Here is a 23069-nt window from a genome sequence, read left to right as displayed (position 1 = left end):
CTGTACCCTATCATTGTTATTACTGATGGCTACCAAACACAGCCCCAAAAGCCCATGATGATTAATTTGGAAGAAATGGTTATTTCAAATTTTGGTTAATGAACATTTAAGAGCATATCACTGGTGGAAATGGGGGTCTTGCTAGATCGTTCACGTTGAATAATTTCCGTGGCACAATGCTCATTCTCACAGGTCATACCCAAGAAACGCAGGAGATGATGCCAAAGCATTGCAATTACTACGTATTCTTTCTTACTGGAATGCTTTTGAATCACAAAGTGACCCCAAAGGTGAAAAATGTGATTTTTGTTTCAACTAGCAGATCACAAAGCAGAGTACAGTATGTAGAAAAGGGAAGGCGGGAGAGCCATAATTTGGCTATCTCCTTCTGAAGGAGAAATTGGAAGCATTGGCTATGTGCAACCAAAAGACAGAGGAAAATTGGTGGACCCTTAGCTTGTAATAGCACAGTTGGAAGAAAGGGAGATTAAAGTACCCTTGGCAATTCTGGAATACTCAACCTAAACTAGGTTTCCGTAAAACCTACTGAAATACGTGCTTAATTCAGGAGTCCCTGGATCGAACTCATGATGCTTGTTTACGAGATCAGAAGAATAATCTCCTGCAAAACTCATGCATTTCTGATTTACTCTGGTGTCATTCCACTAATTTCAATAAAGTGACTTTTGATCCACAATCAACAGTAACCACTTTACATTAATATAGGCCTGACCAGCTACCTTGCAGGATCTCTCTGTTTCTAGGCAGGACAAAAACACTTCTCTTTTCTTTCCTAAGGCATCTTTTCAAATTTAATTCAGATCTGACAAGTGAGACAAGAAATCAATAGTATGTAGTACATACTGTATAATGATCTGGAAAGTTCTTAAAATAGCCGTGCTTGCTTCAGAATAGGTACTCAGTATGCTGTATACAGTTATTTGGCACCGTGGCCATTGGCCAAGCTCTGCGGAAAATGCAGTTCTGCAAAACAGGGGCAGACCAAGCAAGGGATGAACGTATATGCTCATGCTACTTTTGAGCTGCCGCACATAATCCACCATGATACATAAATCAGGTCTTGTTTTAATCTCTCCCAACCCAGTTAGGAAACCATGAGCAGAACAATATTGAAGGCTGTGATTATTTAACTACGACAAGTGTAAAGGTTGTGTACTCCACCCATCCTATATACTGTACATACAACCACATCCATGTACTGAAGGTTTTCATAGCCTTTCTTACCTCTGCCTTGGCATGCGGATGAGCGGTTGTTTATGGCATCTCTTACTGAGGCCAAAGAGCTTGTGGACAATCTTCTGCGCTTTGAGGAAGAGCTGCTTCATGCTGTTTTCGAGTTGCTCGTAGCGACGCTGAAAGTTGGAATCCATTGTCCACAGATGCATTACAGTGGATGTGTTGAGGAAATAGTTCATGGGCAGCCTCTTCATAAACAATTTGAATTCATCTGAAAAAATGGCAAAATTTAGTAAGCTTGAATTGTGGAGCCATGGTTATTGTTGCAGCAAAAAAAAAAAAAAACAACAACAAAAGACAACTTCTTATCTTGTCGTTTGTGATCTTTTAAATTTTTTAAACTGGACTTTCTGATCGTTTTAAAGTAGAAAGGTGACTACATTGTCAATGGTAATATTAGAATAAAAACAGCAAAAGGAAATAATTATGTAGTTATTAAATTTAGAGTAAATATAAGCAATGGCTTGAGAACATAAAGACTAAATGAGATTCAGTGTTACTTACCTTCAAATCTAGGATCTGATGTGAAGACACTTAAAGATCAACATATATGGATTCATTTGGAAAGGATGAGAAACTATCTTTAAGGAAGTATATTCCAATACTTGAGAAATTCAAGTAAGGGTGTGAGTTTACAGGCCAGCAGTCCTTTAGACATGTTATTTCACCTGAGATGAGCCATTTAGGGTCAGACTTCCAGAAGTATTTGGAATTAAAGTGGAGTTTTTCAAAGCACTTTATGGTACTTTAACACTCCAGAAATGCACCTCTTAACTTCTTTTTGACTTTTGTCCTGATCTCTAAAGTGGAAAAAAAATTCTTAAATCACAAGATCATTGTAATGATGAATACCCTAAACTTCGTGGTTCATTCTGGTAGTACGGTTTGCATAAGATATACAGACTGAATCTTATTAAAAGAATTGTATTAATCAATGAATCTATTCTCATGAGCAGGATAATTTACACACTGATTTATAAGTTTTGGACCTAAATAAACTTTCCTTCAAAAGGACTTTAATTAATGGAAAATGGAGAAAACGAAGAACCTGCTTGAATGCATGTGTTTATCCTCTTCTTTCTTGTTTCCCTATCGCAGTACCTTTTCCTGTCTGCCCTCCTTCCCACTGCTGTCCTCCCACCCTTCGCACTCCAGTTTTTTCTTTCAGCTTGTTCCCGCAGCGAAGTGCCTTATCCATCATTTTGGCTTTCACCCTGCCAGATGCTCCTTTTGGGGAGTCTGCACTTCAGCAGACTATGTAAATGCAACGATCTCACCGGCTGAAGCAGTCTTCTGCTTCAAACTAGAGCCGGTCATAATTTTTACTGTTGCTCCAATTTTGTTTTTTTTGTGGGAGATGGTGGCTTGGGAAAAGTGTCTACTGCCATAGAAGAGTACTCCGGTTTCAGCAATTCAAGCAGTATGGCCGTTGTGTTTATAAGGTTTTTAGTTTTACCTTTTTTAATGGAATATTTTATAGGAAAAAAATGGAAAAAAAGTTTTCTTTTTTGGGGCTGAAAAGAAAGATCTTTTCTAAATGAGCCTCCTCCCCATCCTGGTGGACATGGGGCCATGACAAAACAGAACAGCCACATTTTGGCATAGCATTTTCTGCGATGGATCAGAGAAGAGCAATGGTATGGAAAGCTCTTCTGAAAGGCACAGAACGAAAGGTAAGAGGCAGAGATTATTTATTTAAAAAAGTGGTTTTAATAATTCACGGGGGAGGTCCTTGGTGATGTATTTTTCCTTCTTCTTTGAGAATTCACCCTCCGCTGTGCCACCCTTCAGGTGAGCGCCACTGCCCCCTGCCCTCCCTAGGTGCACATGAAGCGGCAGAGGAAAGGAGCTGTTTGCTTGTTTTGGAAAGTATCTGGAACCCAATTCTCATCCTTTGCTTTTTTTTTCCTTTCCCCTAATTTTGTCCAAGTTGGGTGTTACCCTCCATCCAAAAAGAGTAAGTGTCTGTTCCTGGTTTTGTACCTTCATCATTTGGATTTATAGAAGCATTTCACAAATTCTGGGTTACCAGATGACCAACTCTATGAGCCTTGGTGGTGTTTTGGGAGAACTAACTTCCTGTTCTCCCTTTACCAAGCGACAAAGCGACAATGACTTCTTTGTCTCACACCTCAACACCTAGTGTGAGAGAGGGTTAAGGCTGGCTGGTTTGAAGGAGGCACAGGCTCAGGGGCTTGGCTTCAAAGCCCGAAGACTGCATTTTCAAATTTAGCAAAACAGCAGTTAAAAAAAAAAAAAAGGGAAAGCAAATGAAAGGCAAATAGGGTTAAGTGAACTGTCAAAATATGTCCTTTGGCAAAGCTCAGCTCTGCAGTTTGTGTAAATCGGTCAAGCTCTACTGACTTCAGAGGAACGTGCTAATACACCTAGGGAGGATCACATCCAAGAGTCATGTTCCTGACTACCTGTTTTAACCACTAACTTCTCATTTCCCTTCTGTTCTTCTGAAACACTAGTATATTCGCTTAAAATCAGTTTCATGATGCCAAAAAAAACCAACAAAAGAAAAATCAAAGGAGAGCATATACTCATAATGTGCCTTTTCTGTTTTCATATTGCTATAATAACTTATTTAAGAAAGATTGGCTGTTTGCTGTCCTTTGCACAATGGCAATAAGCTCCGCAGCTGACAACTAATCAGATGCAGTGTTTAGAAGTGATAAGGAGGGTAACTTGCAATGCAAAAACATTTCCAATAAGAAAATGCTTCTTTTTTCCCCAGTAATAAACATCAACTTTGACTATCCCTGGGTTCTGTATGAACATGCTAATGAGCACCACAGTGTAGGTAAAACAGAGACAGAGATAAAATGAGCATGGTTACATAGTGCCTTCTGCAAAAAAGGGAAGAAAAGATAATGTCCTCATATCTTAAACAGACACATTTCATGATCTGTGAAACTACAACATGAACTCCTACCATTCAGAGATGATTAAACTATTACACTCTAATCAACATATTATACCAGCCATTCCTGAGGTTTAACACCCTTCAGTACTACAGTGCTGGGGGCCATAGAAACTGATACTCTTAAAACATGATATTTGATATCAGGTATGTTATATAATTTCAGCACTTCTTAATTTATTTTCAGATTGGTAGCTATCAATCAGGTGCACATGCAATGCAATTTTTCATATTGCTTACTAACTTCAAATGATGGAAAAGTGCAAAATAAATTCTATGCATTGACTGATCAAGCAAGTTTATTTAACTGTTTTTCTAGATGGTCATGCCTGATTTTCACTTCTGAATTTCTTCAAGCTAAGGCTTCCTTCAGTATTAGTGGTGTCCGGTGATTGACGCAGCAAACCATAATTCAGTGGTAAAGAATAACCATAAAATATGACAATGGAGGCAAACATCATTGCTGAAATCATATGAATATCAGACATATTTAGGGTGTAATAAATATCTAGGGCTACTTAACTTGTAACTTGGATTCTAAACGTTATTTGGCATCAGAGCAGGGTACACTGCTGGATACGCTGATTAGCATTCTGCAGGCAGAGCTAGCGAAGGCCAGACTAACGCAGGAAGCTTCACCAGAAGATCTGAGAACATCCTGTTACAAGGAAAAGAAGGTGCCTGCTCTGCATGCTGGAGGAGACGAGGACCCCTGTGTCCTCCGTTCCAAATGCTGTGCATCTCCTTTATATCTGGAATTACCAGACCTACATATTCCTCATACACTCTGGTTATCATTTCAGCTGTGGCTGAGTGCTTCTTGGAGCTCTTCCAAACTATCAAAATGTCACGCATTAGCTTGTTTCCCCAAGATCCATTCTAGAGTATCTTAGGAAGCATTTTGCAAATCAACAGACTTATATCAACTTAGAAATCCGATGCACTGGGTTGATAATGGTACTATAGGCTAAAATCTGACTGTGCAACGTAATACTGGCAATACTATAACACATTGCATAATACCAGTTTCTTCTCCCATTTGCTTTAAACAGAGGCCCATGACTGAGCTTTTAAGTATGGTTCCTAAAATTATCTTTCAGATAACAACCACTGTTTACCTGATCAGCATAGCAGAGATTATCTCTAGTCTATGGGGACAGGATCCAAGAACTTTCCTCCTCACAGCCCTAGGCACACTCTACGTGAAGGCTGGGAACTATCAGTCGCTCTGCAGTCAGGATAACATGAGCGGGAGGATATAAAACAATAGTTCACTCCACCTTTAAGCCACTACTTGTACTTAGGGATGTCTCAGTAATGTGCTAAGAACAAAATTCCTGTGTTCCTTGGTAAACAGGAAAATTCCAGTTTGGGGTGGATTTCTATCAATCAGAGGGAAAAAAATACAGATTTTTTTTTTTCTGTTGGTTCTGTATTATGGCTGAACGGAGTGACAGTACATGTGTACATGGGAAGAAATTAAGTGTGGGAACAATCTATATGCAGCTTAGGAGAAAGTAAAGCACACTATACAATTGTACAGTAAGCAACAATTGGTGATATTTTAAGAAAAAAATTGTTTCACAAAAAAGAAAACCACAAAAAACGACAGCCTTCTCCTCAGCCTTTAGAACTGAGTGTAGCTGGAGAGCTGACCTTTCATTAACTTATATATTGTCATTTAATTTAATCTCATATTCCACCAAGCAATTTTACGTAAAATGAAATAATTTAATCTTACGACAGCAAACCTATTTTCTTGGGAGTTACAACATAATGTTTTAGCAAACATACATTCTTGTCTAATTGTGGATTACATCGCCTAACCTAAACCTAACTTTCATTTTTTAAATCAGTCTTGAAATGTGACAAAAAAAAAAAAATCTGAGAAAAAACAGTCTGACAGTAAGTGAAAAAGTATTTTGCCCAGACAGTTTAAGAATCCCTTACTAATTGAAACATGAATCCATATTGACAACAGACTTTATATATAAAGAGATATATTTTCTAAAATGAATAAGCACTTAGACTGTAGCTATTTTTTTTCATTTTGAAACACTCAGTAGAAGTAGGTCTGGAGGAGAAAAATGCTTTTTATTTCACATTATCATGTCGAAATCTACCATTAGATAGCAATTGAAATGGTCTGTTTTGTCATTTCTCTAAATGATGCTTTAATGACACATTTTTCTTCTTTATTTATCTAAGAATGATAGTAATAAAAAGTCTTTGACAAACTTTGTCATGAATAAAATGGTGTAAGTTCATTAGTTTGATTGACAGCGTTTGTGACACTTAAGCATTGTCTGTAAAATCTGTGCATCTGCCATTTATACATATATCTCTTCTTCCTATCAAGCTCCTCAACTTGTTTTAAATGTATTAGGATTCTGCCTTCACAGAAGAGTACAAAAATACAACTCTAGAACAGTACACGTGGAAAACATGTTCTGCTTTGGCATTAACAAAAGGTTAACAAGCAAGGACGTGATAGTATATGTCTGAACATAAAAATCGCAGCCTGTTCCTCCAGCCTATCCAGGTCCCCCTTGGGTGGCAGCCCTCGAGCTATTGAGTGGTGGCCCCTGTCCTGCCCTCATTTCGGTATTGTCTGCAGTTCTGACAAAAGTGTACTGTAATGTCCTCCATGCCATTGATAAAGCTGTTAAATGTTAAATAGGGGAAGTCCCGGGAAAGACCCATGCGATGCTCCTTACTGGCCTCCAGGTAGGGTATAAGACCTATTAACTCTAGGCTCTGTCTCCCACAGTATGCAAGTTAAGATGTTATGGTCTGGATGGAAGGACAGCTAGATAGGCAAAAAAAATCTGGTTGCCTGGTAGGGTTCCATGCCAAGGTAAACGACAGCTGTTGCTTTCCCCTCATCCACAAATAATTTTTTTGTCATAGAAGACAATCAGATTCCTTCCTGTGCCCAGAAATATGCTCCAAGAGGACTCGCTCCATGAGTTTCCCAGGGAACAAAGTGAAGCAGACCAGTCTGTAGTTCCCTGGATCATCCTTTTGGACTATTGTGAAGATAGGTGTAACATTTGGATTTCTCCAGTCTTCAGGGATCTTCCCCAATATCCATGACCTTTCAAGGATAACAGAGAACGGCCTTACAAGGACAACATCCAACTCTCTCGATATACCCTGTTGCATCCCATGGACTTGCATGGGTCAAGTTCTCTCAAGTAATCCCTGACTCAACCCTCATCCACTGCTGGTAGCTCTTCTCCTTGATTCCCTTCACTAAGCTCAGGGTTTGGGACACTTTGCCAGTGAAGACTGAGACAAAGAAGGCATCCTACCTTATCTGTTTATACAGACAAAGATAAATCACCAAATCACTTGCCCCATTCGGCAGTGGGCCCACATTTTCCTTGTTCATTCTTCCTCACTCCTCTCCAGATTCCGAACTTCACTATTTCATGGTCACTACGGCGTTTGATTATCACATCTCCAAACAGTACTTCCTTGTTAGAGAGTGGATCTAGCTGTGTATCAGTCTGGTTGACCTGTCCAAGACCAGTATAAAGAAGTTATCCCTGACATCCTTTGCAAATGTCCTTGCCCATTTGTGTCCCACCTGCTGGCCTTCCAGCAGATGTCGTGGAGATTAAAGGACCCCATGAGAGACAAGGTCTGTGCTCCAGAGACTTCTTCCACATATTTAAGGAACGCTTCATCCACTTCCTTGCCCTGATTGGGTGGTCTGTAACACATTCCTAGCACAGTGTCCCACTCGCTGGCCTCTCCTCTGACCAAGATCCACAAGCGCTAACCCAGATGTTGCCCATCCCATAGAAGAGCTCCATACATCCAAGCTCCTCCTTCACATGGAAGGCAACTGCCCTCCTTGTTGTCCCCGCCTGTCTTTCCTGATGAGCTTGTATCCAGCGCAGGACTCCAGTTGTGTGAGCTTTCCCACCCTGTCTCAGTTATTCTAACGATGCCGCAGCTCTGTGACTGCATACCAAGCTCTAGTTTCTCCTTCTCTTTTCCCAAGCTGTGTGCATTTGTGTAGACACACTTGAGGTCCGAGTTCATTTGCCTTGTTTTATCATTACTGAGATGTCTCTTGTTACTGCCACCCTGCAGCATCCACCCTATGCAAGCCTTTCCTTTACCTGGCAGGATTGAAAAGACACCTTCATGCCTTTGATCCTCACCCCCAAGCCATGTAATCACTCCTGATACACTCCCAGGTTCCCCTGGCAGTATTGTTGGTGCCTATGTGAATGAGCAGGGGGTGCTAACAGTCTAAGATGAGCCAGAAGATCCTCACCAGCCTCTCCTCATCATCCTAGATCTGAGCCCCCAGCAAGCACCAAACCTCCCTAGACAGCAGATCTGGTCAGCAGAGGGGCACCAGGTACCATCCAGGTACCATCACGCCTTCCTCTCGGTGCTGACGTGTGGTTCAGGTTTGAGTGGCTCTGATGGCTCACCATACATGGTGTCCTCCCCCTCATCAGCTACCAGGGTGCTGAACCTATTTTGCAGTCATAGATCTGCTGGTGGAAAAGGAGTGGTCCAAACGCAGGTGTCTATGATAAGGTCTTTCCAGACTCCTGCCTGTGAGAGAAAAGACTACTTCAGGAATTGAAAGCTTCGGTTGTAGTTGCAGTTCAGTTGGTGTGGATTTTTTTTCCTTCTTGTCGAATTTTGCTAATCATTTGTCTAGACCTGATTTCAATAGCCCTCCCTTTGACACAATGAAAATTCCCTGACATAACAAGTCAAAATAAACAGATAGTATTTGATAAGGATCAACAGCCAGAGTCAACAAGAAATGTTCAAACTGAAAGCTTTGATTGGCCCTGAAAAACACTAAGGAAATACCTCTGGTAATGGCAACTATCTATTTACCTATAGAAAAGATGACGTACGGCATCAGAACAAGCCATCCAACCCTCCTCTGCCAATTTGCTAGACCTCTGTGCCTGTTTCAGTGCCGACCTTATCTGCTGATGCTGTAAATAAGCCTCCTATTTAATACAAATGCTGGTTTATTTTTGTTGTAGACCAGAAACTGGAGTGAAGACTACCAATTAATTTCGCACAAAAGCTAAGGAAAGCTGCTAAAGCCGTTCATTTCAGAACAAAGAAGGGTCTTAAGCAGAACTGTGCAGAGCATAGAAAATCCATTTCACGGAAGGATTTTTAGCATTCCGAAATTAGAATGCAATCCAAATCTTTTGAATTTCTCTGAAATTATCCAAATGTCTCAGGTTCCTCTGAAATCCTCTGAAAGGAACATTGTTTTCCTGGTTTACTTTGCTTTAAACCGATCAATGTTCTTCACCTTGGCAAAACAGAAATTTCACATTTTAATGTCGACCTCTAATTTTGTGTTATAATATAAAGTGTTATAAAGTAAAAAATGACAAAATGAAAAATCATTTCAAAAGGAAGGTCAGAGTGCTTACTGTATTCTGTCAAAAAAACATTGTTTTGCAATTATTGAAGGTTTATTCTTGTTTTCCTTCAGAACAACTGCCTCAATATTTTGTAGTATTTTGTAGATCAATGTTTATCTCTTCTACCCTTCAGCTGTCTTTTCTGCTTAGCCTGAAAGTTCTTCAGGGAAGCAAGTGTCTCTTACTATATCTTTATAGAGTAGTTAGCAGAATAGACCCCAGATTTAATTGTTGTCATGTAATACAAATAATAATAATAAATTCACATGTGGCTCCAGGCAATGGCATCCTCCATGGAGTCCACAGTGATAGCTGCAATTAGTGTGAGGAGCAAGAGTTCGGATAGGAAAAACAGCACAATCCCCGATAGCTTATCACACTTTCACATAGCGGTACAGCATGTAAAAACCTTCCACTCTAATAATAAGACCTTGGTAATGTCACTCCTTTCCCATAACACTGCTTTTAATTGTAATCAGGGCAATAAATATTATAGCAAGTCAAATACCAGTGTCGGTTACAAATTGAAACCTCAAACCACAGAGCTAGTAGAATTGTAGTCTGAGGGAATAAAAAGCAATAGGACCAACGTTTTGAAGGGCTGGATAAGGCTGCTGTTCAATAAAGTGCTGCCGCAATATTGTGCAGACATTATTAAAGGGATTTATAAAAGATATATGGTTTTTAAAATAGCCCACCATGATTCACAAGCCTGGAGAAAACAAAGCACTAAAATGAACATATATTTGTTTTTATGTTGCAATGAATTTTAGTTGTTCATGATACATTACTTAATTTGTCAGAAGATGAAGCAGCTGCGTTCCAAGAAATACATGTCTGAAAATAATCCAATCCAAGGAAGCATAAGACTGCAGCTTGAAGCCACCTTATTTCTTCACAGAAAAGATAGTAAAGCTGAACTTTGCGTTTCTCTTCTGGCTAGCGTAAATTCTTGAGCTCTCCCTATAATTAAAACATTTGCTTTTCCAGAGCAAATGAACTCTCTTTTGAACTCTCTGAAGGACAAACTGCAGGAAGGAAATGAATGTGCTGTGAAAGATGCGGACTGCATATGAAGGAGGAGAGAAGCTCAACATTTAATCCTGGACAGGCTGTTTGAACTGGTACAATATGACTCCTTTGTAATACCCAGAGGAAGCAAATTATTCTGATTCTTGCACTGGGCAAGGTTTTTCTTTTTTTTTTTTTTTTTTTTTTGCAGTGAGGAACACTGCAGACTGGGTTATCTCCTATAAATCCTAGGCTTTGCAAGGAGGAGAGAACGGGGTTGAGTATCCCAGTATGTGAAGGTAGGATTGGTGTGGAATGGAGATCCTCTGGTCTTTCATTAGTATATAGTTTCTTAGGGACTTCATTCAAATGTTACACTACAACTAATTTTACATATATAAATATGTATATATGCATTAGTTCTCTCTATAATTAATGCAATGAATGGCAAGCTTTTAAAGGGACAAGAGACCACAGATGCTCCTCTCACAAGACTTTGGCCTTCTTGGTGCACAGATAAAGAGGAAAACGTTGGAGAACTGCACATTCTAGTAAAGACAGAATATCTTCCTGCAAGCAAAGGATTAGTTCTGAAAGGCTGCTAGCCAGGAGATAATAATCTTCCTTCAACTCTGCTGAGAGCTGAAAGGACTCAGTTTTCTAGAATCAAGAAATGACTTGTTTCTTATTCTCAGTCTAAACATGACCTTGCCAGTGAGCTCTCTTTTCAGAAACCAGCAAGGCCAGACTCCAAGAGCTGTCTCTGTAAACCCCGACATTTGAAGGACATTCCCTTCATCCCATCAGGTATTCTTTCAGATGTGACTTTGCATCATTACGCTTTAAAAATGTTTGCATTCCTAGGCATCAGCTGGACATTCCTTGGAATTAGCTGCAAACTTTCATCTCTCTTGAAATTTATTTTTACTGAATTTTGGGTTATTTCAGAATTTTTTATTCCGTGAACCATCTGATCATTTCAGTTTTTATCTTGATATATATGCATGTCCCTGCAGCACAACCATTCTAATTTCTACTCAGTGTAGAGGTCAATTATTATTCTAGAGCAATGTAAATGTACATAATGCAGAGGACATATCATTATGTGCAGATTTAGACGTAACCTTTGTCACCCAGAAAGCTACCATATTTTTTCTTGGTCATGAAAGCATAAAAACCGTGTAGGGCAAAGAAACATGTAACCAGTCACAGAAGCATAGTTCGGGGAAGAGAATGAGTGAAAGCGAGAAGTGTTCTTGGAAAACACATTGAAGTAAATAATCAGTGTTAAGCTGTTAGAAGATTTAAGCAGCTATGAATCAGAAGAGACAATATTGCCCTAGAAGAAAAGAGAGGCCACGGAATGACATCGCTCTTAATAAAGAAAGTCCAAAGCTGCCAGAGCAGATTGGAATTCCACCAAGAATGAGGTTTTGTCGCCGGCTTTGAAGGGAATTACATTATGTCCTGCACACGGTGGACATAAGTAGAATTATATTAGATCAAGCCTTCTGCACCTCCTCTTTTATTACAATGTCATCGGGAGGCTTAAAGGGTCGGCGAATGCAGCACCTTGTAAAACTTGAGTAAGTTGATTTGCCAGGTGCTGCTTTTAGCAGGAGGCATATAATGCTTTTAGGTTTGAAATGGAGGTGATTATATCGACAGGATTGGCTGCACTTTCATTTTTGGAGCAGGGATTGGACAATTTAGACACTGGCTCTCTGAAGAACTTCTGCACATCCCACCTGTTCATTTTATTAGGACAGCAACACCTCCGCAGGGGTGAGGGGGAATATCGGCCGCAGAAGGAACGACAGCTTGGTATATCTGTACGTACTATCGATTATACCTCCTGACAACCACACGGGGAAGTTAATTACTGGGAGGCAAATTAACACCCTTGCAAGATAATAGAGAAAACAATAATTATATTAAGAACTCGGGAGGCTGAGGTTTTTTGGCTTCGAGCCTGAAGCTGTAAGAACATTTTAGAGAGAACCACTGCTCTACTGCTCAGGGGCAAACGGTTTTGAACCATATTGATTGAAGTCTTTATTCTCAGTGATTAAAAAGCACCTTCAACCGCCAGTGAATCTGTTCAGACTTTTCACAAGGAGTCTTTCAATTAAGATTTCAAATGAGACTCCCTTTGCATAGCAATTGGTCTACTCTGGTCAACAGAGAGGCCGACCACGCTAACCACATGACCTCTCCCTTCCTTCTGAATTAATGAAAACAAAGCTCGTTCAAGAAGGAGGTTAAGTTTGGTGTTTTTATAAACCGAAGATATCCTTCAGTATTCAGCCTTAATTCCAGGTTTCCTTTTCAAACTTAGCTACATCCATCTGAGTTAAAACCTGGTAACCAGAAAATCAGTAATATGTTATTGGACCCCTGTAAGGGAGAACTTCTAGTCGAAAATGTCTTCTCTGCAAATGGCAGCACGGGGCTCCAGATTTACTGGCTGCCTGTAATGCCAAATCAAATCTACTCATGTCACAATGTTATTTAAGACTTGGAATCTCAGCATGGGCTCTGAAAGTCAGTCTGGGCACTTTTCTTCTGTTACAACAGCAAGAAGTTTCTTCTGGGGAGACATAGCAACATCTATGTGTAATATGACATTTCCAAATTAAACCTGCAGCTCAGCTTCTGCCCTTGCACTCATTTTTAGTAATCTGAAACAGGTGCAAATGAGATATTTGGTACACGAACTATGTTTTAAAATGTCTTAGAATGTAGATTCTCAATTTTTTTTTTCTGTATACTAAAAGGATCACAGGGAACCCTACAAAAACCAAAGTAATTTTACCTAGTGATTAACCAAAGAAAGTCTGAAAAAAATTTAAAGCAAGATAAGCTGCACAGGAGTTACTGAGGATATTTTGGGGGCTTTAGGGTGGTTATTACTGATGATAATAATGGAGAAGGCCAGAATTCAAGTTGATGTCTACATTCTGTAGTGAATCTGCAGGCTTGGCAGCTAGGAAAAAAATACCTTTTTACTTGTTAACTAAGTGTCTTTGATTTGAAGATAGCGAGAGGCAATAAAAAGGAATCCCCTGGTGCCCACGTTTGCTAAAGCAGCTTTCAGAAAGAACTCCCAACAGAGGAATAGCAAAAAACAGTGGCTTACTGGGATGGCAAACAAAATTATACTAGATTTTTCTGACTAACTAGAGAGATGGCTAGAGCTAAACATCACAAAGTTCAGTCTGGCTGTAGTGTTGCCTGGAAAGAATATGACACACTATAATAGCAATATTTTAAAGCACTTGCCTGATGAAGAGGAAGAGAAAGAACGAACCACATGTGAGAGACGCTAGTTGCGTTCCTTCATGCACTGCTGAAAAATATTCATATACTTCGTAATTAAGACGATTCCAAAACTTCCAAAAATGACAACATGGCATGGTATGATGAAAAAGCTGCTATTTATCTGATGACGGAAATGTCATTGCGGCTTACATGGGAATTCACATTTCCTCTAGAACGTCCTTATTTGTCACTGGCTGTCATCATAACACGTTCTGTCAAACCAGATGTCTAAGATTTTTGTCTTCAGCACAGTCCTCATATATTTAACTTTACACTTTGTTTCACTGGCTGTGTTTGTGTCAGTTTTATTTCAGTCTAAATATTTTTTTTGGGGGGGGGTGAATTAAATCATTCTGATTACATTGACTACTTCCGCTATTTTTTTAATTATTATTCAAACTGACTCAGAATAACCCCCCAAACTCCTCAACAGGTATATAACTGTGTGATTGACATCCAAGAATCTCTGGAAGCAAGAATAATGAGACAGTGAAATCCTCTTCCCTGAGAAATAAGAAGAGGTTTCTGTCGATTTTGAGAGCAAATACGATCACTTGCTGTGGATGTATTTATGTACCTGTGTAACTCTCACGGCCATTTTCTGACTTTGGAAGCAAACAGAATTCCTTCTTTACAGCTTTCTAAGGCTTCAGTAATCATAAAGGCAATGCTGCCAATCCGTAGCAAATTCATAAGGATATAAGCAAATGGTTGGCCAACCTCTTGAGAGGTCTGACTCGAATGACTCAGAGGTGAATACCACCAGCAGCTGCAAAATGAAAAGAGTGAGCTAAAACACATTCTGTCTTTTAGTGGTATTCAACAGTTAAAATATTTGCCAAAGTGAATGTGGAAGTTTGCATATGAGTTCCCACTGATTAAGATCTAGATTAACTTCTAGAGAGAAGGGTAATTCCTCACTTTTTCCAGGACCAGCTTTGGGCTTCTTCTGCGTTTGTTTTCAATCAAATAGATTCGCAGATCTGGGAAACAGATGTGTTTAGTGGAAAGATCCTTTCTTGCTTCAAAGTTGACATTTTCACAGGATGCTCAGATTTCATATGGGACAATATGAATCAAAGGAGAAGGGTAATGGGAAGAATCTGGGAGATTCTGAAAGTGTTTTATCAAAATATGGTGTTTTGCCACTGCTACGAGGTTTTGTAATTTTAAAGATGGAGATATAAATTCATCACACTATTAAATGGATAATTCTCTAAATCTCACTGAATATTATGGAAGAACATAGTGGAGATGATCTCTTCTATTACTTTGTGTAGATTTCAACATAAAAGTAATTATATAAGATGCAAATGCTACCCTCAAAAAGAATGGGATGCCTGAACTTCCTCATCTGCAGCATTACCGATATTTAATTCAGTAATAAGCTTATCACCCACTCTGTTAGAACCTGCTTTCCTCAACCCTTTACACCCAGTTCTTTTTTGCAAGAGATTTTTGGGAATATTAATATTTCAATTGTTATAAAGAAAAAGAAAAATATAATTGAACCAAGGAAGAAGTACTGTAAACTCTCAGAACAAATCCTATGCTGATGCAAACTAGAATGACTTTGGTAACTTTGCATGTAGTGCTGCTGCATGTTAACTGAGGATTCAGATCTAATTTTCAGGTGAACCTTTCAAAACTCTGGATTTTTTCAGACGATTGCAAGTCGGCACAGGTAGACTGCATCAATGCGTAGTAGCAAGATATCCTGGAATTATTATGGAATTATGAAGGGCTTTAGCCATGAAGTCCAAATCCATTGAATCCAGGGACTTAAAAAGAAATAGCTTGCAATAGCAATTCAGCTCAGCTAGTACTTTGCAATCACAGCAGTGATGGAGAGTGGATGTACAATGAAAAAACAGCTTCAGCAAATATTTATTTGAAAGTTAATATCAATTGGCTTTGGCTGCATTTATACTACTGTCACTTTCTGTGATACTGAATTTTGCCTTTTACAATATCTCTATAAGACAGATGTAGAAGTCGGAAGACCCAAACTCTGCATTTGAAACCAGAAGTTTGTCTTCTAAAGCTGTAGCCGGATATATTTCAAAATATTTACAGAAGGATTTTTGATGTTTGTTTAGGTCTGTGAAGACACACATTTGGTAGTGTAAACAGCTTTTGTGTTCAGTGGGCCAAGTTCTTCAAGGTCCTAGATGCTCTGGCTCTGATCCATTTAAGCTGATGCTTAATGCTTAAGCACATATGTCAAATCTATGAATTTAACGGACTGCAGCTGATTAAAATAAGCATGTTTTTCAGCACTTCACTGGAGCACCTGAAAGCACAACTGTGATGATAAGTTTTCTGTCCAATTTGTTGCAGACATGCTATTTCCTTCTACACTATTTTATAATTAAACTGAATGTTAGAAAAAATAAGCTTTGCATTTCAAAGCTGTTTTGAAAACATGCTTCGTAATATCTTTGTTGCACATCTCCTTATGCCATGCCCTTCAAAGAAATATTCCAAGAGGTGTTTTGTTGCCTTCAACAGAAAAAAAACCAACATCTCAACACTTGGGAAAAATGCAATGGCAAGGTAGCAAGCATGTGAGCTATTTAAGAAAATAAATGCTTGGATGGAAGAGAGTTTACTTACATGTTTCCAGGAGGTCTCATAAATGCTAGTGATAAAAAGTGAAATTACAGAAATGTGCTTTTGACACTTTCTATAGTTTGAGCAATCCTATCATCCACGTCCTTACTTATTTTAATAGACTTTCTAATTGTAAAATGTAATGAAGTCGCAACATTGATTGCTACACATTTCTTTTAGATGTCACTGAGTGGGCCACTTACACATGAAAACTGTTTTCATTTAAATTGTTTAAATGAAGTGGCCAGATTTCCAAAGGTACACAGCAGCCAACCACAGGAGGATTATGGTTCCATACAGGACCATATTCCTATCCTTGCTGCCAGATTCCTCCATCAACTTCCATATTCATTCTTACTTTTCTGCAGACAACACAGAGTATTTGGCTGGACTAGTCTCCTCTATAAATCCCATTATGCTGGTTCATAGCTACTAAGAAAAGAAAAGTTATCAATCAGCTGTATCTCTCTTATTTTCTTTATACCAAGGAAAAACTACTAACCAAATCTAGGAAGCAACTTGGAAGGAAGCACAGAAGACATTAAAGAGAAATCATTCTGTTGCCCTTTGAGGACAAAAAAAATGGTCATCTAGCAGTAACTGTGGTGAAAGCTTACGCTACTTACAGCAGTATTAATTCTTACTCTGCAATCTCCTCCCATTAGCTGGGGTGTGGGAGAAGCTGGCAAAATGGGCAGGTTGTTAAAGCACAGCCTTTCTGTAAACTTTGCTGTCAGAAAGTGCTATATGACATTTTTGTGGGTCTTTATGCCTTCCAGGTGTTTTAAAGCAGTGGGTCATAAACTCTCTAGAGTGCTGTTGCCAGCCAGTGGTCAGCAGAGTTGCATGTTGGAATTTGCTTTTTTGTGTACTAAGTCTTGCCAAAAGAGTCCCAAAAGAGTCCCAGATCAGCGATGTACAAGAGAAGATGTTCACTAACACCATCTTCAACGCTGCTGGGACGGTAAGCTGTGAAATGTCTTATCATACCTTAAATATATCTAAATTTTGAAACTTTCTCAGGGAATCATTTGAGGCTTGTTTAGTGTGTGAAACTATGTAGCACTTGGATACTTAGGTCAAAAATCTTCCCTGAACAGGAAAAATAAGGTTTACTGAGAGAGCAGAGTAGTAGGGGGAGCCAAAGATTGTACATGGTCCTGATATTAGGGATAAAAGGGATGCAGGAAAAGTGACAATATTTCATAACATTAACAGTACAACACACAAAAAAAGAGGGAAGCTACAGGCGTACTAGCAAAGACTGCAGTGCTTTAATCTAAATGTTGCTGGACCTCCTGTTCTGGGATCTCAGGGAAACTTAGTGGCCTGTGAGAACAAGAGATCTACTAGATTATCTTAGCTGTCCTTTTACGCTATAAATTCCAATAAAAAGGCTCGTTTCGTGCACATAAAGAAAGGATAAATGAAACGCTGCTTGACTGCATCAGGTGTGATATTTTTAAGCCAATTGATGATTATGGTGAAAAAACACGGCTTCTTGGAATGGCGTTCTCAGAGAGATTTCTGCTTGCACCATCGTTCAGCCAATGGCCTCGAGAAACTAATAAAATCTGTTAATAAAGGCTGAACAGCTTTAGGATGGGTTTTTGATAAGGAAACAGCTGCTCTTCTTGCAAGGGTAGCAGCTAAGTCTGAAGGCCACAAGGTATGATAAGGAACAAGCAGATGGCTCGGAGTAAACAATCTGAAGTAGCTCTCTTGTCTTTTCTTTGAGCGAGAACACAGTACGTACCCTGATAGTACGAGGTTATAGGAAACTCACTGAGCTAATTGTGATCAAGTAGGTATTTCTGGAGGGCAACTAGAAAGATGAAAAAGCCAGCCAAGTCTACTGTGAGATGAATAACATACTGCTCCATGTCCTCCAAAATAGGATTGGAGTTCTTAAAAGATGCCAGAAGAGCCTGAGCAAAATGAAACCTGCACGTAATGAGGAATGACACGTTCTGAATTGGAATTTCACTTGGTCTTCAAGTCTCTATTAATCACAGTTGCTTAAAGTCGAACTGACACTGCCAGCATAATCCCAATTGCAGATCAAAGTTCTCCTATATGGAAACCAGGCAAAATTCTTCAGTGAGGCACATCTTTCCTTCTCATGTTATTTCTCATTCATTTAACATGATTACGCATCATGGTTGGGTATGTATGCAGAAAGTGGCCGTACTAAATAATTAGCTACGTGCAGTTGCGACTGTCTATACGAGAGATTTGACTTTCAACTAGGGGTAGATGTTTTCTTTCTGCATCTCATGACTTGAAAAGCAAAACAATATTGTAATCTGCTTAATTTGGAAGAGAGCAGTAGGTCTTAGAGAAAATAATGTGTTTTTTTTTCCTTTTCTTTATTCCTGGAGATTCAGTTGGAGATTTTTCAAAGATACAAACAGCAGTTAGCTACCGATTGATTTTAAATGGGCGTTAGGAACAGAAGAACTGCCACTTTTGCCTTTGAAAAATCTATTCCTCAGTTGTTTTATCTAGAACAGACAGAAGGAGAGATAACACTGACAGCAAACAAGCCATCTTAAACAGAATATTTGCTTCTTCCTCTTTAGGCTAAATTCTGTCCACAGATAATGTGCATAACCTCAAGTGAACCCAGTAGGTTTTACAGAGCTGTATCCGGGGACAAAATTTGCCTCTCTATTCAGAGAACTGTTTTGTTATATATAAGATAAGGAAGGGGTTGGAAGGCAGGAAAGTTAGAAAATGAATACACTTGTATGTAACTTGGATCTGGGGGTCATATGTGTTAAAGGAATTCATTCATTCATTTATTCCCATGCAGTTAGCAATAGGCTATATGGGTTCAGTAGCTCTGCCTTATCCTCTCCCTTATCTACTCAGACCTGAAGTCACTACCTCCTCTTGCCCTCTTTCACACTTCCTTGTCCAGCTAATTTATTTTTATTATAAATTCATTACAACAAAAATGAGGTACTCTTATCCCAAAAGCTGACTCATGCTGATGTAGACAAAGCCTGAAGGATATATCTGCCATATAAAAGTCAGACAAAATCTATTTAAAATATTACTTTTGTTTAATAGGAGGCACTTTTATTCCCAAAACGTGCTATTAACATGAATCAGATAATGCTGATCTTTGTTAAGAGTATGTTTCATAGCTTAAATGTTTCATAATAGCGACAGTTTTCAGAATCTCTCTCAACAGTCAACGTGGCTAGAAATCTGTTTACAGTCTGGGTGTGACACTTCTTCTGGAAGACCTTTTCAGATAGTAACCTATGATTTATATAGGTTTATGGGAGGTTGAATGGGCAAAAACAAAGTTATCTTTCAAAAGTTCACCTGCCAACTTTTTTCTAACAAATTGCAGACCCAAACACAGCGAGGTCACCTAAATCATCTTGCGGTGCATGTCTTTATGCAAAACAGTCTATAAATGAAAGCAGAGAATTTCTAAGCTACCTGTGAGATTTAGACATACGCATTTTATATATTTATTAAATTAAGAGTAATTTAAATAATTCAAGGGCCAAAGATCATGGTACGGGGCTTATTGATGCTAATAATCTCTATTTCACTCTCTTTATTAAACACACTTCCTAGCAATTACCTAACTGACACATGCATGTAGAGTTGTCATTTTAGTGATTAACACAGTACAGCTAGAGCCTTTTGTGAAAGCGCGGAGTTTAACTCTTACCTCCTTCTCCCCCCCCGACATTTGAGTCTCTGCATCCCGAGCATAGGATGCTAGGTGTAGCTGGCAATTAGCTATTCTGCTTCAAAAGCAAAGTGATGCCCCTGGCACATGATTCTGTAGAGCTTGCAATGAGAGTCCTCTACTGAGGCAGAAATATGTACATTACCCGGTACACTTTCTGCAAGCTAAAACTGCTGTTAAGTAGGTGGCAGCAAGTGATGTTCTTCAGTCACTGAATAATGTGACATACCATTCAAACAGGGCAAAATACAGTAAACAAAGCCATGTCCTTCTGTAGAGTCAGTAGACTTGATTTACAGGGCATGACTCCAGAAATGACTAATGGTGTCAAAACAGCCATTGCAAAAATGCTGTTTTTATGTACACAGAAATGAAACCTTTTTATAATCAGTGATGTCTGTGATCCTCCAGGGAAAATATATTATAAGTTCTGTATCCTCATTTGAAGAGTGAGACAGGGGCTGGAAAAATGGCCTGAGATCTTCAGAGGGGACACTCATACATTTTACGCCTCAAATCTCACTAAAACTTACAGCAATTGAAAATGCAGCTGGTTTAGGGTCTTTTGAAAATCTCAACCCTGAATTGAGAAACCAATCTTTAACGATACAACAACTAAGGTAAAAAAGAATGTACGCAGATGTGCATGTTCACAGTTAAGTGTCGTACCAATCTTTCTTCCATTCTCCCACACTCTCCTTATCCCCATTGCATTGGCTTTTCCCCCTCTCTTCCTTTTCCTTTTTCTTTTTCTCTAGTGCAACTCACTTCAAACGAGTTGCTTGTTTTTCTGCTTTTTCTGCTTTTATTCTGCTTTTTCCTGTTTTTTTTTCTCCTCCTTCCTTATCTCCATCATTTCTCTTGTTTTCTCATGATTTTTCCCAGCTCTGCTGAGCTCGCCTTACCTTTCCCACCATCTGGCTAGGCAGCTGTTACTGATATTACTGAGCGAGTGAGTTGTGAAAACAGTTGTTCAAAAGCCGATTTTACCTGCAGTTCCCATTCTCTACGGGACGGGAAGTTCTGATGATAAGGACAGGTGAAATGATGTATGAAGCCAACCTTGAGGCTTTAGAGAAAACCAGTGTGGCAAAAACGTGTTGTAGAGACAAAATGGATAAGTCCATTTAAACAGAAATCACGTGAAGAAGCAAGCTACCAACTACGATGGATGAATTGCTAACGGCTTGGTAAACTGAAGGCAAACTGCCCCCTCCAGGTCAGTCTTGGTATCTCTGGAGGGATGGGATAGAAGGGAAGTACAGGAGAAACTTTGACCCAACGTTGAAAAAAAGAAGTGAGCTGAAGCTGCTGTTTCAGAAGAAAAGTTCAGAATATCTGTGCAATATCTGACCTTGTTTCTCCTCTGTTCTGCTGTCTCTTCCCACCAATACACTTCTTGTTCCAGTAGGGACCAAGCCCTCAGCAGCCCCAGACTCCACAAAGTGCAGCAGATGCACGCTCAAACACAGCTTGCCGAAATCCTAATGCAATTACATACATTGCTGAACCTCACGAGGAGAGGGCAACCTTTCCTATCAAAATGTGATAATAATTAAGACTCTGGTCAAGGATGCACTTAAGTATTTGCTTAGCTTTGGACATATGAACCATTTTGGCAATTGCAAATGGAGGCTGCTGTACAAATACACTTTGCGAGCTACAGCCCAACACACAGAAATTATTTAAAGCCTCTTACCAGATTCTTCAAATTCACTGTTGTATGCATTCCAAGTCTCACTTATGCGAAGCAGATTTTCTTCCATGGCTTGAATGTCCATGTAGGGACAGTTGCACTCCGGGAATTTGGGCCCACACTGACACCAGCAGTCATTGTCCTTGCAGATGAACTCCCCTTCCGAGTTGCAGGCAATATAGCTCAGAGCTGCCTGTACAAAATGCTCTTGCAGATACTCGGGCAGGATGACCTGAAGACCTGAAGGAAACAAAGTAAGCATTATGTTATTAAATGCAGAGGAATGCTTCCCACAACCTATGTTAACTGGTAACAAAAAAAAAAAAGGGGGGGGGGAAATAGGTATGAAAGGAAACTATGGCTTATGTAGGTCAATTTGCTGTCTGTCTAGCATTTGCACCATGTCATATATTTCCTTTCTTAAGACTTAATTAAGTCCTCGGTAAGGAATAAGAATTCCACTAACTAGTAAGCTGTGCTCCTCAGATAGAGCATTTACTGGGGCAATTTATTTCTGGGGGAGGCTGTCAAAACTGGAAAGAAAGGATGACATCAACTTCTCCTTGTTAAGAATTGCTGAATGAACAGTCTCAGCTGTTAGAGCTTTGCAGCCTGCAGCTGAATTACTATCTTGGTGCTAGCATTTAATGCAAATTTGGAGAGTGCCGATGAAGGGAAAGCAATCCTGAAAGACAGCAGCAAGGAAACTAAAGAGACAGTCTAATCGGTAAAAGAGAGGGGTGAAGGTAAACATTTCCAGTCTGTAGTGGGATTGTTCTCCGTGTTGCCTTTGACACAACAAGACATGTCCAAAGTACCAATGTGTCTAAATTACTCCAGTTATCTGTACATGATTCTGTAGAGACAAACCAAGAAGGATGGGAAAAGCTGAGCTGGAGGAAATGTTAGGGAAAAAAAAATTAGCCTGATATTTCATGCCTTATAACACTGTTATTTAGTGGCCTTTTCTCACTAAGTTTAGTGCAAAATATGTGTATGATGAGTCATTAGGAGCCGTAATTATATCATTTTGGACAAAATCAAACAACTGGCAGCTTCATTATTGATTTTTTTCAGTGCATGGACTTATAACATGCTGTG

At 39.4% G+C, this 23069-nt stretch overlaps 1 protein-coding gene across 1 annotated transcript in view; it reads right to left on the bottom strand.

Annotated features, from left to right (window-relative positions):
* Positions 1 to 23069, bottom strand: part of BRINP3 (BMP/retinoic acid inducible neural specific 3) — a 191635-nt gene that overhangs the window by 34462 nt on the left and 134104 nt on the right. Inside the window, exons 5-6 of the mRNA XM_013960174.2 lie at positions 21972 to 22208; positions 1246 to 1468 (exon numbers count right to left, since the gene is read on the bottom strand). Coding sequence (XP_013815628.1) covers positions 1246 to 1468; positions 21972 to 22208 — 460 coding nt within the window. The remainder of the gene's footprint in view (positions 1 to 1245; positions 1469 to 21971; positions 22209 to 23069) is intronic.

The sequence above is a fragment of the Apteryx mantelli genome, chromosome 8 (assembly GCF_036417845.1).
Source record: "Apteryx mantelli isolate bAptMan1 chromosome 8, bAptMan1.hap1, whole genome shotgun sequence".
NCBI lineage: Eukaryota > Metazoa > Chordata > Aves > Apterygiformes > Apterygidae > Apteryx > Apteryx mantelli.
The sequence above is the reverse complement of the archived record's forward strand: the minus strand, read 5'-3'. Positions and strand labels throughout refer to the sequence as shown.